The sequence below is a fragment of the Rhamphochromis sp. 'chilingali' genome (genome assembly GCF_963969265.1).
Source record: "Rhamphochromis sp. 'chilingali' genome assembly, chromosome: 16".
Lineage (NCBI taxonomy): Eukaryota > Metazoa > Chordata > Actinopteri > Cichliformes > Cichlidae > Rhamphochromis > Rhamphochromis sp. 'chilingali'.
This window is the reverse complement of record NC_137943.1, coordinates 31,886,287-31,902,621: the sequence shown is the minus strand read 5'-3', so window position 1 is coordinate 31,902,621 and position 16,335 is coordinate 31,886,287. Positions and strand designations below refer to the sequence as shown.

At 39.6% G+C, this 16,335-nt stretch overlaps 1 protein-coding gene across 1 annotated transcript; it reads left to right on the top strand.

Moving 5' to 3' along the window:
* Positions 1-428: 428 nt before the first annotated feature.
* Positions 429-16,335, top strand: LOC308383505 (uncharacterized protein). The gene is made up of 4 exons (XM_080861521.1): positions 429-887; positions 9,756-9,971; positions 11,681-11,902; positions 13,917-16,335. The coding sequence occupies exons 1-4, from the start codon at positions 725-727 to the stop codon at positions 15,341-15,343; spliced, it is 2,028 nt and encodes a 675-aa protein (XP_080717647.1). The 5' UTR covers positions 429-724; the 3' UTR covers positions 15,344-16,335.

Here is a 16,335-nt window from a genome sequence, read left to right as displayed (position 1 = left end):
ACTTCCACTACATGGACTTAACAGAGAAATCAAGAGACCCTCCTTTATCAAACAGATTGTAAATAATTATAGTTATGATTATAATCTATGAGGACATCATTCTTTGTTATGTTAAATGTTGGAAAAAACTAAAGATTTTTCCATTAAATCAAACTTTAATCAATGAATTTTCTTTATTCCACGATATCCCTTATAATCGCGTGGCAAAAATATCAACCTAGGCTAAGAGAATCTGAGTGTTTAGAACAGAACAAGACTGTTGATGAAAACAGCAGGCACACAGTAACATCAAGCAGCACGGTTTAACCTGAACACATTAAAAATGTCAAAAAGGGGGGGGGGGGACTTTAAATATTTAAAAATCTTTCTATCAACAAAGCATTCTTACTTTACTGCTGCTGTGATGATAATAAAGCAACAGTATGAGTGTGAGGCATGTAAGTCAGAAAGGGTTAAGCATGGTTTGATGGTCTGCAGAAAGAAGCCTTATGCACAATGAATTGGTCATTTGAAACCATTAATTCTTTATCCAGGTTTCTGGAAAGTGCCAGACTTGATTTTTGTTGGACTGACCTGATGAGGGCAGCAATGCGCCTTTGATACTTCCAGTCTACCGGAAGTTCAATAGAAGAAGAATAGCGGAAATGATGCCGTTCAGCGCTTGCATCGTGAATGAGTTTTGTTTGAAGAATTTAGTTTGAATGTATCGGTTGTTGTAGCAATAATGTCTTCAGTTCTTCATCTGAGAGAGTTTATAGAGGGGAGATTAACTGCTGCCGCAGAACAAATCTTCTCAGAGTTTGAAAAAACGATCGTCCGGTATGAGGAGGAGATCAGTCGGCTAAGACTGCTGGATATCAGACCCGGGATAAAGTCACACAGTACAGGTGTGGGGATTTCTGTTATTAGTAGTAAATTCATGCGTTGATTTACAATAGTTTTTAATATAATCAGCCAATTACATGACAGCAGTCAATGCATTTCGGCATGTAGACGTGGTCAAGATGACCTGCTGTTAGTTCAAAGTGAGCGTCGTTTTGGGGAGGCGAGTTGGATTTAAATTACTTTGAGCGTGGTGTGGCTGTTTGTGACTGCGGTCAAGTGAGCCCTCACTTACGAAGTCGCAGTCAAGCTAGCCGCCCCGCCAGCCGCACCTAAAATGTTGTTGCACTACTCTTACGCATATTACGGTATAGGTGCCGACTGGCTTAGAAACGCAGTGTTTTCTGTCCTGACACTATTTTACTTCACAATCCACTCCCAGTTTTGGTTAATCTCCACTTTCACCCCTGTGATCCACAGCCCAAATTACTGTATGATTCAGAGAAAATTAACAATAAAATTTACCCAATTTACTCAACTATACTTTTAATGTCCTCATCTTTGAGCTCAGATTACAGGAAAACTGAAAGAGGTGACGCAGATATCTCACTGGATTCTGACTCTGGGTGACCCCCACTCTGCATGCTGTGATCCACAGCCAAAATTACTGTACAGTTTTTGAGAAAATTGATAGTAAAATCTTCCCATTTTGCTTTACTGTACTCTACATATTGACATCTTTGAGCTCCGATTACAGGAAAACTGTAAGAGGTGACGCAGATATTTCACTGGATTATGAATCTAGGCCATCTCCAGTCTTCACCCTGTGATCCACAGCCAAAATTACTGTACGGATTTTGAGAAAATTGATAGTAAACTTTGCACAATTTACTCTACTGTACTCTATATATTCTCATCTTTGAGCTTAGATTACAGGAAAACTGTAAGAGGTGACGCAGATATCTCACTGGATTATGACTCTGGGTGACCCCCACTCTGCACCCTGTGATCCACAGCAAAAATTACTGTATGGATTTTGAGAAAATTCATAGCAAAATCTTCCCATTTTGCTTTACTGTACTCTACATATTGACATCTTTGGCCTCAGATTACAGGAAAACTATAAGAGGTGACGCAGATATCTCACTGTATTCTGACTCTAGGCTGTCGCCACTCTTCACCCTGTGATCCACAGCCAAAATTACTGTACGGTTTTTGAGAAAATTGATAGTAAACTTTGCACAATTTACTCTACTGTACTTTTAATATCCTCGTCTTTAACCTCAGATTACAGGAAAACTGTAAGAGGTGACGCAGATATTTCACTGGATTATGACTCTGGGTGACCCCCACTCTGCACCCTGTGATCCACAGCAAAAATTACTGTACGGATTTTGAGAAAATTGATAGTAAACTTTGCACAATTTACTGTACTATACTCTATATATTCTCATCTTTGAGATCAGATTACAGGAAAACCATAAGAGGTGACGCAGATATTTCACTGGATTATGAATCTAGGCCATCTCCACTCTGCACCCTGTGATCCACAGCAAAAATTACTGTATGGATTTTGAGAAAATTGATAGTAAAATCTTCCCATTTTGCTTCACTGTACTCTACATATTGACATCTTTGAGTTCCGATTACAGGAAAACTGTAAGAGGTGACGCAGATATTTCACTGGATTATGAATCTAGGCCATCTCCACTCTGCACCCTGTCATCCACAGCCAAAATTACTGTACAGTTTTGAGAAAATTGATAGTAAAATCTTCCCATTTTGCTTTACTGTACTCTACATATTGACATCTTTGAGTTCCGATTACAAGAAAACTGTAAGAGGTGACGCAGATATTTCACTGGATTATGAATCTAGGCTGTCGCCACTCTTCACCCTGTGATCCACAGCAAAAATTACTGTACGGTTTTTGAGAAAATTGATAGTAAACTTTGCACAATTTACTCTACTGTACTCTATATATTCTCATCTTTGAGCTCAGATTACAGGAAAACTATAAGAGGTGACACAGATATCTCACTGGATTATGACTCTGGGTGACCCCCACTCTTCACCCTGTTATCCACAGCAAAAATTACTGTACGGATTTTTAGAAAATTGATAGTAAACTTTGCACAATTTACTGTACTGTACTCTATATATTCTCATCTTTGAGCTCAGATTACAGGAAAACTATAAGAGGTGACGCAGATATTTCACTGGATTCTGAATCTAGGCTGTCGCCACTCTTCACCCTGTGATCCACAGCCAAAATTACTGTACAGTTTTTGAGAAAATTCATGGTAAAATCTTCCCATTTTGCTTTACTGTACTCTACATATTGACATCTTTGAGCTCCGATTACAGGAAAACTGTAAGAGGTGACGCAGATATTTCACTGGATTATGAATCTAGGCAATCTCCAGTCTTCACCCTGTGATCCACAGCCAAAATTACTGTACGGATTTTGAGAAAATTGATAGTAAACTTTGCACAATTTACTCTACTGTACTCTATATATTCTCATCTTTGAGCTTAGATTACAGGAAAACTGTAAGAGGTGACGCAGATATCTCACTGGATTATGACTCTGGGTGACCCCCACTCTGCACCCTGTGATCCACAGCAAAAATTACTGTATGGATTTTGAGAAAATTCATAGCAAAATCTTCCCATTTTGCTTTACTGTACTCTACATATTGACATCTTTGGCCTCAGATTACAGGAAAACTATAAGAGGTGACGCAGATATCTCACTGTATTCTGACTCTAGGCTGTCGCCACTCTTCACCCTGTGATCCACAGCCAAAATTACTGTACGGTTTTTGAGAAAATTGATAGTAAACTTTGCACAATTTACTCTACTGTACTCTATATATTCTCAACTTTAAGCTCAGATTACAGAAAAACTGTAAGAGGTGATGCAGATATTTCACTGGATTATGAATCTAGGCCATCTCCACTCTGCACCCTGTGATCCACAGCAAAAATTACTGTACGGATTTTGAGAAAATTGATATTAAAATCTTCCCATTTTGCTTCACTGTACTCTACATATTGACATCTTTGAGCTCCGATTACAGGAAAACTGTAAGAGGTGACGCAGATATTTCACTGGATTCTGACTCTAGGCTGTCGCCACTCTTCACCCTGTGATCCACAGCCAAAATTACTGTACGGTTTTTGAGAAAATTGATAGTAAACTTTGCACAATTTACTCTACTGTACTCTATATATTCTCATCTTTGAGCTCAGATTACAGGAAAACTGTAAGAGGTGACGCAGATATTTCACTGGATTATGAATCTAGGCTGTCGCCACTCTTCACCCTGTGATCCACAGAAAAAATTACTGTACGGTTTTTGAGAAAATTGATAGTAAACTTTGCACAATTTACTCTACTGTACTTTTAATATTCTCATCTTTGACCTCAGATTACAGGAAAACTATAAGAGGTGACGCAGATATCTCACTGGATTATGACTCTGGGTGACCCCCACTCTGCACCCTGTGATCCACAGCCAAAATTACTGTACGGATTTCTGATAAAATTAAATCCTATTCCATTACCAAACAAAATGAGTTCATTGAAGTATTTGCTTAACTACAAGAAATGTCTTTCCACACACAATTTAAATTTTTCAAAATGTCATTCACACACCACCTCAAGTATCAACTTCAGTTTTAGACATTATTTATTCAGTGCTTAATCACAACAATAGTCAACTTAAGGCACTTACATAATAAGTTAAACCTTACAATAATACATACAGAGAAAAACCCAACAATCATATGACCCCCTATGAGCAACAGTGGGAAGGAAAAACTCCCTTTTAACAGCAAGAAACCTCCGGCAGAACCAGGCTCAGGGAGGGGCGGCCATCTGCCTCAACCGGTCAGGGTGAGAAATTACATTTCTCAGATTACTGATTTCTCATATTACTACTACACAGTTTAGATACACTCAACAAAAATATAAACGCAACACCTTTGTTACTGCTCCCATTCCCCATGGGATGGACGTAGAGACCTAAAATTCATTCCAGATACACAATATAACCATCCCTCCCAAACAGTGGTCACAAATCAGTCCAAATGTGTGGTAGTGGGCACATCTGCTATATTGAGATAATCCATCCCACCTCACAGGTGTGCCACATCAGGATGCTGATCTGACATCATGAGTAGTGCACAGGTGTACCTCAGACTGCCCACAACAAAAGGCCACCCTGGAATGTGCAGTTTTTTGCGCTATTGGGGGTCTGGGGACCCAGAACCGGTCAGTATCTGGTGTGACCACCATTTGCCTCATGCAGTGCAACACATCGTCGCATGGAGTCTATCAGATTGTCAATTGTGGCCTTTGGAATGTTGGTCCACTCCACTTCAATGGCTGTGCGAGGTTGTTGGATATTCGTGGGAACTGGTACACGCTGTCGTATACGCCGGTCAAGCACATCCCGAACATGCTCAATGGGTGACATGTCCGGTGAGTATGCTGGCCATGCAAGAACTGGGACATTCTCAGCTGCCATCTGCCCTGAACAATGTGAACAATGATTCATCCGTGAAGCGCACACCTCTCCAACGTGCCAGACGCCATCGAATGTGAGCATTTGCCCACACAAGTCTGTTACGGCGACGAGCTGGAGTCAGGTCAAGACCCCGATGAGGACGACGGGCATGCAGTTGAGCTTCCCTGAGACGGTTTCTGACAGTTTGTGCAGAAATTGTTTGGTTGTGCAAACCAATTGTTCCAGCAGCTGTCTGGGTGGCTGGTCTCAGACGATCTTGGAGGTGAACCTGCTGGATGTGGAGGTCCTGGGCTGGTGTGGTTACACGAGGTCTGCGGTTGTGAGGCCGGTTGGATGTGCTGCCATATTCTCTGAAACGCCTGTGGAGACGGCTTATGGTTGAGAAATGAACATTCAATGCACGGGCGACAGATCTGGTTGACATTCCTGCTGTCAGCATGCCAATTGCACGCTCCCTCATTGCTTGTGGCATCTGTGGCATTTTGCTGTGAGACAAAACTGCACATTCCAGGGTGGCCTTTTGTTGTGGGCAGTCTGAGGTACACCTGTGCACTACTCATGATAAATTTTTGAAAAATTTAAATTGTGTGTGGAAAGACATTTCTTGTAGTTAAGCAAATACTTCAATGAACTCATTTTGTTTGGTAATGGAATAGGATTTAATTTCATCAGAAATCCGTACAGTAATTTTGGCTGTGGATCACAGGGTGCAGAGTGGGGGTCACCCAGAGTCATAATCCAGTGAGATATCTGCGTCACCTCTTATAGTTTTCCTGTAATCTGAGGTCAAAGATGAGAATATTAAAAGTACAGTAGAGTAAATTGTGCAAAGTTTACTATCAATTTTCTCAAAAACCGTACAGTAATTTTTTCTGTGGATCACAGGGTGAAGAGTGGCGACAGCCTAGAGTCATAATCCAGTGAGATATCTGCGTCACCTCTTACAGTTTTCCTGTAATCTGAGCTCAAAGATGTCAATATATAAAGTACAGTACAGTAAATTGTGCAAAGTTTACTATCAATTTTCTCAAAAACCGTACAGTAATTTTGGCTGTGGATCACAGGGTGAAGAGTGGCGACAGCCTAGAGTCAGAATACAGTGAGATATCTGCGTCACCTCTTATAGTTTTCCTGTAATCTGAGGCCAAAGATGTCAATATGTAGAGTACAGTAAAGCAAAATGGGAAGATTTTACTATCAATTTTCTCAAAAACTGTACAGTAATTTTGGCTGTGGATCACAGCATGCAGAGTGGGGGTCACCCAGAGTCATAATCCAGTGAGATATCTGCGTCACCTCTTATAGTTTTCCTGTAATCTGAGCTCAAAGATGAGAATATATAGAGTACAGTACAGTAAATTGTGCAAAGTTTACTATCAATTTTCTCAAAAACCGTACAGTAATTTTTTCTGTGGATCACAGGGTGAAGAGTGGCGACAGCCTAGAGTCATAATCCAGTGAAATATCTGCGTCACCTCTTACAGTTTTCCTGTAATCTGAGGTTAAAGACGAGGATATTAAAAGTACAGTAGAGTAAATTGTGCAAAGTTTACTATCAATTTTCTCAAAAACCGTACAGTAATTTTGGCTGTGGATCACAGGGTGCAGAGTGGCGACAGCCTAGAGTCAGAATCCAGTGAGATATCTGCGTCACCTCTTATAGTTTTCCTGTAATCTGAGGCCAAAGATGTCAATATGTAGAGTACAGTAAAGCAAAATGGGAAGATTTTGCTATGAATTTTCTCAAAATCCATACAGTAATTTTTGCTGTGGATCACAGGGTGCAGAGTGGAGATTGCCTAGATTCATAATCCAGTGAAATATCTGCGTCACCTCTTATGGTTTTCCTGTAATCTGAGCTCAAAAATGAGAATATATAGAGTATAGTACAGTAAATTGTGCAAAGTTTACTATCAATTTTCTCAAAATCCGTACAGTAATTTTTGCTGTGGATCACAGGGTGCAGAGTGGGGGTCACCCAGAGTCATAATCCAGTGAAATATCTGCGTCACCTCTTACAGTTTTCCTGTAATCTGAGGTTAAAGACGAGGATATTAAAAGTACAGTAGAGTAAATTGTGCAAAGTTTACTATCAATTTTCTCAAAATCCGTACAGTAATTTTTGCTGTGGATCACAGGGTGCAGAGTGGGGGTCACCCAGAGTCATAATCCAGTGAAATATCTGCGTCACCTCTTACAGTTTTCCTGTAATCTGAGGTTAAAGACGAGGATATTAAAAGTACAGTAGAGTAAATTGTGCAAAGTTTACTATCAATTTTCTCAAAAACCGTACAGTAATTTTGGCTGTGGATCACAGGGTGCAGAGTGGCGACAGCCTAGAGTCAGAATCCAGTGAGATATCTGCGTCACCTCTTACAGTTTCCCTGTAATCTGAGCTCAAAGATGAGAATATATAGAGTACAGTAGAGTAAATTGTGCATATTTACTATGGATTTTCCCAAAAACCGTACAGTAATTTTGGCTGTGGATCACAGGGTGCAGAGTGGAGATGGCCTAGATTCATAATCCAGTGAAATATCTGCATCACCTCTTACAGTTTTTCTGTAATCTGAGCTTAAAGTTGAGAATATATAGAGTATAGTACAGTAAATTGTGCAAAGTTTACTATCAATTTTCTCAAAAACTGTACAGTAATTTTGGCTGTGGATGACAGGGTGCAGAGTGGCGACAGCCTAGATTCATAACCCAGTGAAATATCTGCGTCACCTCTTACAGTTTTCCTGTAATCGGAGCTCAAAGATGTCAATGTATAAAGTACAGTAAAGCAAAATGGGAAGATTTTGCTATGAATTTTCTCAAAATCCATACAGTAATTTTTGCTGTGGATCACAGGGTGCAGAGTGGGGGTCACCCAGAGTCATAATCCAGTGAGATATCTGCGTCACCTCTTACAGTTTTCCTTTAATCTAAACTCAAAGATGAGAATATATAGAGTACAGTAGAGTAAATTGTGCAAAGTTTACTATCAATTTTCTCAAAAACCGTACAGTAATTTTGGCTGTGGATCACAGGGTGCAGAGTGGGGGTCCCCCAGAGTCAGAATCCAGTGAAATATCTGTGTCACCTCTTACAGTTTTCCTGTAATCAGAGCTCAAAGATGTCAATATGTGGAGTACAGTAAAGCATAATGGGAAGATTTTGCTATGAATTTTCTCAAAAACCGTACAGTAATTTTGGCTGTGGATCACAGGGTGAAGAGTGGCGACAGCCTAGAGTCAGAATCCAGTGAAATATCTGCGTCACCTCTTACAGTTTTCCTGTAATCTGAGCTCAAAGATGTCAATATATAAAGTACAGTACAGTAAATTGTGCAAAGTTTACTATCAATTTTCTCAAAAACCGTACAGTAATTTTGGCTGTGGATCACAGGGTGCAGAGTGGGGGTCACCCAGAGTCATAATCCAGTGAAATATCTGCGTCACCTCTTACAGTTTTCCTGTAATCTGAGGTCAAAGATGAGGACATTAAAAGTATAGTTGAGTAAATTGGGTAAATTTTATTGTTAATTTTCTCTGAATCATACAGTAATTTGGGCTGTGGATCACAGGGGGGAAAGTGGAGATACACTAAAAATGGGAGTGGATTGTGAAGTAAAATAGTGTCAGGACACAAAACACTGCGTTTCTAAGCCGGTTTTCACCCATACCGTAATATACGTAAGAGTAGTGCAACCACATTTTCGGTGCGGCTGGCGGGGCGGCTAGCTTGACTGCGACTTCGTAAGTGAGGGCTCACTTGACCGCAGTCTGTTAGTGCCACACTGGCTGTTCTCAGTGTTTCAGAAACTGCCGATCTGCACAAACGTCTGTATGATTTAGAGAGAGTGGTCCGAAAAGAGAAATTATCTAGTGAAGGCAGTTCTTTGTTTATGTCAGAGAAGAATGGGGAGACTGCTTCAACCTACAGGAAGGCAACAGTAGGTGCAATTATGACTTTTTGCAACTAAGATATGCAGAAGAGAATCTCTGAATACACGTAACTAGCACTGTGTACCTAATAAAGTGACCACTGAGTGTGCATTGATTAGTAAAATATTAGAAAATTAGCATTAACATATACCGGCCTTCTTAAAATGCTGTAGGTTTTCATTATCATATTCTAATCATCCTGTTGTTCATTTGTTTGTATGTTTTTTTTCTTTTATTTATTTATTTATTTATTTTACATTGTGTGGTAATCACTGGCAGTCACATCTAAAAATTGGACCACAGTTGTACAGCTGCAGGGTTAATAACATCACCCAATCAACAAATGACTATGAGTAAATGTTTCTCTGGCAAAGTCTGCAAGAATGGAAGAATCCATGAAACCATAAACTTAATTCTCCATAGGTGACTATTGTCACTATTTTCTTGTGTCCCTTTGTTGAACACGAAGGTCTGGATGAGCAGCAGGTCTGTGACCAGGAGGGGAGCTCCAGTCTCAACCAGCAGGACCCAGAGCCTCCACAGACTAAAGAGGAACAGGAGGAAACCTGCAGCAGTGAGGAAGGAGAGCAGCTTGAACTGAAGCAGGAGGCTGAAGGCATTCATGTCTGGACAAGGGAAGAGCTGGATTTGTTGTGTAAACCTGGAGTAAAGCTGACCACAACAGGTATGCAAAACTGTAATATATTATTATTATTATTATTTCATAATTCAGAAATGAATATGACTCATATAAAAACATCACATGATGATATCAGAGTTAACTCCTCATGAAAAGAGCTCACAAAGACAGGCGGTGTGCATTCCTGCCTGGCATGCTGCCTCACTGAAGACATGTTTTGTGTTAGTACAGTAAAATAAAAACTGGGTTTTAAATCTATATTTTATTTTCTGCATATAGATTTAAGTCATGTTGGCTCAGAACTGTACGCAGAATGTAGGAAAACCGTTGAGGCAATGAAAAATGTGGATATTGGCCACAAGGACCAAGTTGGACTAGTGATTTGTACGCCTCATAAATGATGACTTTCTGCATATGAACAGAATTCTTTGCTGTTCAGCGCATGAGAGGGAATATTTAAAACACCTTAAAGACCTTAAATATCACTTGCATATCTGAGAGACCCATTCAGCTACTTTTTAATCCAAAATGTAATCAGCCTATTACATTGCAGCAGTCAGTGCATTTCGGCATGTAGATGTGATCAAGATGACCTGCTGAAGTTCAAAGTGAGCGCTGATTTAAATCACTTTGATTGCGGTGTGGGTGTTTGTGACAGACTGGCTCCACTGAGTGTTTTAGAAACTGCTGATCTGCTGAAATTTTCCAGCATCTGTATGATTTGCAGAGAGTAGTCCGAAAAATAAAAAATCTAGTGAGGGCAGTTCTTTGGGTGAAAACTCCTTGTTGATGTCAGAAGAGAATGAACAGACTGCTTCAACCTGACTGTCCAATAAGCACATTTTGCAACTAAGATATGTAAAAGAGCATCTCTGAATACACATAACATGTTGAATCTTGAAGCAGATGGGATACAACAATTGATTAGTATAATTGGTTACAACACCATTACCTTAAAATGACAGTGAGTTCACTGTACTTAGGTCACCAGCTCTCAACCTCATAGAGCACCTTTGGGATGTGGTGGAACACAAGATTTGCATCATGGATGTGAAGATGACAGATATGCAGCAGCTGTGTGAAGCTCTCGGGTTAATATAAACCAAAATATCGGAGGAATATTTCCAGCATTTTGCTGAATCTCCACAAAGAATTAAGTCAGTTCTGAGGACAAAAGGGCCTCCAATCTAGTACTAGGAATGTGTACCTAATAAAGTGACCAGGGTATTTTATTAGTAAAATATTAAAAGATTAGCTTTCATTGTCATATTCAGATCATCCTGCTGTTCATTTGTTTGTGTGGTTTTGTATGTTTTTTTTTAATTTTTTATATATTGTGTGCTAATCACTGGCAGTCACAAAAATTAGCACTTTAACACTCTCTAACACCTTCTTGACAGTTTAGCCTCTGTTAGAATCACTGACAAACTCTTAAACTGGTTTAAATATTTTCTCTCTGGCTCCTGTCGGTTCAACCAAGTCATAAAATGTAAATTCCCAAGAATTCTCATTTCCAATGCGGTGTTCCCAAGAGATTCTTCTTGAGATCTCTGGAACTCCTTCCCACCAGACATCCATTACATTGACTCTCTCTTCACTTACAAGCAAGCAGAATATGAAATGTTTAGTTTGTTAAATATGAGAAAAAGGTCAAGTTGCTAAAGCTTAGGGAGACTCGGGGTCAGAATATTGACTATGTTGACATTTTCTTGTCATAACATTAGTCACTATTTTCTTGTGTTCTTGTGTTGAAGATGAAGTTCTGGATAACCAGCAGGTCTGTGACCAGAAGAGGAGCTCCAGTCTGGACCAGCAGGACCCAGAGTCTCCACAGACTAAAGATGAACAAGAGGAAATCTCCCTCAATCAGGAAAGTGACCAGCTTTCACTGAAGCCAAAAACCAAAGATGTCATCGTCTGGACTGGGCAGGAGCTGGACATCATGTGGAACCCTGAAGTAAAGTTGCAAAGAATAGGTATGTGTGCTTCCTAAAGTCCTCAATAAATCTACACTGTCTTCTGGGCGTTCGGCACCAGGTTGTTGCGGCTGCACCAGGACACCAGACGTTCAGCCTCCATCCTGTAGACGGACTCATCCCCGTCCAAGATGAGTCCAATAACGGTGGTGTCATCTGCAAACTTAATCAGCTTGACAAACTGGTGGCTGGAGGTGCAGCAGTTAGTGTACAGGGAGAAGCGCAGAGGAGGACCAGGATTTGCCATTATTAAAACTCACCCTGGCACAATGCTGTCCTTGCAGAAGTGGATATAGGAGGTGACAGTGTCGTAAACTCATCCCAGCCTTTAGAAGTAGCCCTCAATGTGTCCCAGTCTGTAGATTCCAAGCCGTGCGTCTCTCCTCCACAGCCTCCTTACTCCAGTTTTTTTAGTCCTCACAACAGGTTTGGAGAGCTTCAGCCTCTGTACGCGTGCATCAGAATGATCATGACGTGGACAGAAAGTCAGAGTGCAGCACACGGCACAGGGTGATAGGCTTCGCTAATCGTGCTGTAACTGTGATCCAATGTCCTCTCCTCTCTGGTCAAGTATACTGTTTATATTTGAAAGCTCCTGGCTCACATTGGCTTTTTTAAAGTCCCCAATTTTGAGGAAAAGCAACCTTTTAGCAGAAAGGGGAGGGGCGGCTATCTGCTGCAACCAGTTGGAGGTGAGTGGAGGGGGAGGAAAGCAGAGAGTGCCATAATTCAATTCTATAAAATGTGATAGTGGTGTAGTATAAACACACAGCGCGAAAAGAGGTGAGTGAAGAAGAAACACTCGGGCACCATGGGAAGCCCTGAGCAGCCTAATCCTATTCATTTATATAAATAAAATTGAATTGAATTGACTGCTCAGGAAATTTATGGTTAATCTAAATAAAAATGTACTTCACTAGGTGTCATGTAAAGGTTTTGACTAATTTTTAAATAAACATTTAAGTGTTTTCTGCCATTTAACCTTTAATACAAGCCTTTCTATATCAAGTGTTTTGTTTTCTCCTACATTTTGTTTGTTTTGTTACAAATCACCTTTATTTTCTCATCCTTGGTGATCTGTTTATGTTTTATTTGATCTTTGTTCTTGCCCAGTTTTGATGTTTGATTGCTGCTGTTATACATATATGAATCAAACCACAAACACACAGTGTTGTGTTGTCGGTTATGGCATCTTCTCTGTTGGGAGCACATAGAGGCAGGTTGATAACCATGGAGGAGCTAGAAGAAAGAGGTGGTGGTCTGATATCAGTTTTACGCAGGAGGTTTTCATGCAACATTTTGGGGATGAGTTTTGAACAGGAGCAAAAATCTTGGTGAAACACATGTGAGATGTTCAAGGCAAGAGTTTAAGTCAGTTGAACCAATTTTAGATATCACTGAAATTACAGACTCAACAGTCACCTAATATCACAGAAAGTACGACACAGTAATATTTATGAGAATCTAATAGTTTGTGTTTTTTTACAGCTGACTTTTTTTTTTTTGGAAATCTCCCCTGATAGGTGATACAAAAATTAGATTTCCACTATTAACTGATGCAGAAGCTGAGGAGAAAATAAGAAGTCAGTTTAAGTGAGTGTAAGTTTAAAATGTCCACCACCTTCTCTGATAAAATCTACACCCAACAAAGTTTGGGTGTAGATTTTGTTCTGCCGGTTTTCAAGAATTTGAGGTTTGCTCTGCAGCATGGAAAGGGAAAAAATATTCAAACAGATTCCGGATTGGGTTAAGTATGGTAAATATTTATATTTGACTTTCTGAAATATATGATTCTAAACTTAACTCGATCACAGAAGAAGAGTGTTTTTTCATATAGTTTGTAAATGAGCAGCCAAAATGGTTTTCACTGAGTCAGCAAAATAGTTTCTCCCCACAACATGCCTTTCACTGGTATATCTGAATAACATGCTTACCATGTGGAGACCTGCTAATGGTTAAGGTTATCTTGTAATTTCTCAAATGTATGTTTTGTTTTTTTAATCTGTCCCTTCAGATTTTCCACAACATGACTGTAAGGACAAGGAGGGGCTCACATATCAGCACGTCTGCTACCAGACGAACTCCAGTCTGGACCAGGAGGATCCTTCACAGATTAAAGAGGAACACAAGGAACTCGGTACCACTGAAGAGGGAAAACCGCTTGAACAAAAGCAGGAGACTGAAACTTTTCCTGCTAGTGAAGAAAGTGACTACAGGGAACCAGAACCAAGCAGTGTCCTGCTCCTTTCTCACAACTCTCCTGTCACAGATCAGTGTGAAAGCAAGGACAATGACTTACACAGAAATAATTTGAATCAAATCATAGCAGACCCGATGGTTAAAAATTCCAAGAAAGTACATTCATGTAGCACCTGTGGAAAGACATTTAATAGGACGGGAAGCTTGAAACGACATATGCAAATTCACACAGGTGAGAAGCCACATTGTTGTAGTTGCTGTGGAAAGACATTTAATAGGACGGGAAGCTTGAAACAACATATGCAAATTCACACAGGTGAGAAGCCACATTGTTGTAGTTGCTGTGGAAAGACATTTAATAGGACGGGAAGCTTGAAACGACATATGCAAATTCACACAGGTGAGAAGCCACATTGTTGTAGTTACTGTGGAAAAAGATTTAGTTGGAAGTCAGACTTGACAAGACACATGCGACTTCACACAGGTGAAAAACCACATTCTTGTAGTACCTGTGGGAAAAGATTTAATCGGAAGGAAGATTTGAAAATACACATGGAATATCATACAGGTGAAAAACGATATTCCTGTAGCACATGTGGCAAAAGATTCCATCTAGACACAAATTTGAATAGACACATGAAAATTCACCTACGTGAGAATTCTTGTGGCATTTGTGGAAAAGGTTTTGGTAAGAAGACATACCTGAATAGACACATGCGAACTCACACAGGTGAAACGCAATATTCTTGTATCACTTGTGGGAAAAGATTTCATTTAAAAACAAATTTGAATACACACATGCGAACTCACACAGGTGAAACGCCATATTCTTGTAGTACATGTGGGAAAAGATTTAAGTGGAAGCCGTATTGGAAAATGCATATGGATTTTCATACAGGTGAAAAACAACATTCCTGTATCACTTGTGGGAAAAGATTTCATTTAAAAACAAATTTGAATAGACACATGCGAATTCACACAGGTGAGAAGCCATATTACTGTAGCACCTGTAGGAAAAGATTTAGCAACGCAGCACATTTTGCAAGCCACATAAAAAGTCATACAGGTGAGAAACCACACTGTTGCAGAGGCTGTGGGAAAGGCTTTATCCTTAAGTCAAGCTTGATAAGACACATGAGAGTCCACACGGGTGAAAAACCTTATTGTTGTAGCACATGTGGAAAAAGTTTCAGTTCTTCGGTACAGTTGAAAATGCATATGAAAAACGATGCTAGATGCTAAGTTTCATTCTTAGAAAATGTTAATGGTGTCTCTCGCTACATGCACGTGTACATTTGGTAAACGTGCATCGTGTCATAGATCCTAGTAAACTGGATTATTACACACACACACACACACATATCTATCTATCTATCTATCTATCTATCTATATATATAAACAAGATTCAATAAACATTTATTTTTAACTTGACTTTCCATCTGTTCCTCTCTTCTGTTCGACATGCGGTTAGGTCTCGCACCTTAAATTCCTCTACTGCTGCTGCTAAATTTTCTGATATTTTGAATTTAGTTTTACCTTCCTATAACGATGTTGATTTACTAACAAATCTTTTTAATAATTATTGTCTTTCTATTTTAGGCAATGTTTGTCCTCTCAGAACCGTCCCTGTGAAAAAATGACAGTATTTGCTATTCAATTCCTGTTGTATTATAGAGGAAAACTTGTCTACATGTTAATCTCTTTCATTTAAAGGCCCTTTTAGTTTCATTTAACGCATCAGTTTGAGATGCAAGGGCTGCTTATTTCTCAGACTTAGTTTCAAGGAGCAGAGGTAACCCCAAGGTATTATTTGACATCATTAGCGATATTGTTGCTCCTGCTCCACCTGCTGGTCCAGTTTCATTGAATGAAGATTGTAAAAATGTTCTTTCTTTCTTCATTGAAAAAGTTAGTAATGTGAGGAACAATATCTGTCCTTCTGTGTCTCTGTTTAGTAACGCTGCATTACTGCGTTACTAAACCGTGATTTTTTTTTTTTTTTTTGCGAGAATGTCTCATGACAGTGACGTAAGCGAGTGCAACGTTCGTGACAACAGCTGTGTGCATGAACTTGGGATCTAGGGACTTCGTGATCTCGTTTAAAAACAGCTAAAAACTCATCTTTTAAAATTTCCTTGTGGTTATTTTTTTATGTTTTAGTTTCTTGTGAAGCACTCTGATGTTTATGTTGAAAATTGTAATACAAATAAAATTTTACTTGCTTTGTACTTAC

What these genes read in the sequence shown, in the direction of transcription:
- LOC308383505 (XM_080861521.1), top strand. Translation starts at nt 725, where the DNA reads ATGTCTTCAGTTCTTCATCTGAGAGAGTTTATAGAGGGGAGATTAACT. An exon ending in GATAAAGTCACACAGTACAG is followed by an intron (nt 888 to 9,755) that starts GTGTGGGGATTT and finishes TTGAACACGAAG; the next exon opens with GTCTGGATGAGCAGCAGGTC. An exon ending in AGTAAAGTTGCAAAGAATAG is followed by an intron (nt 11,903 to 13,916) that starts GTATGTGTGCTT and finishes CTGTCCCTTCAG; the next exon opens with ATTTTCCACAACATGACTGT.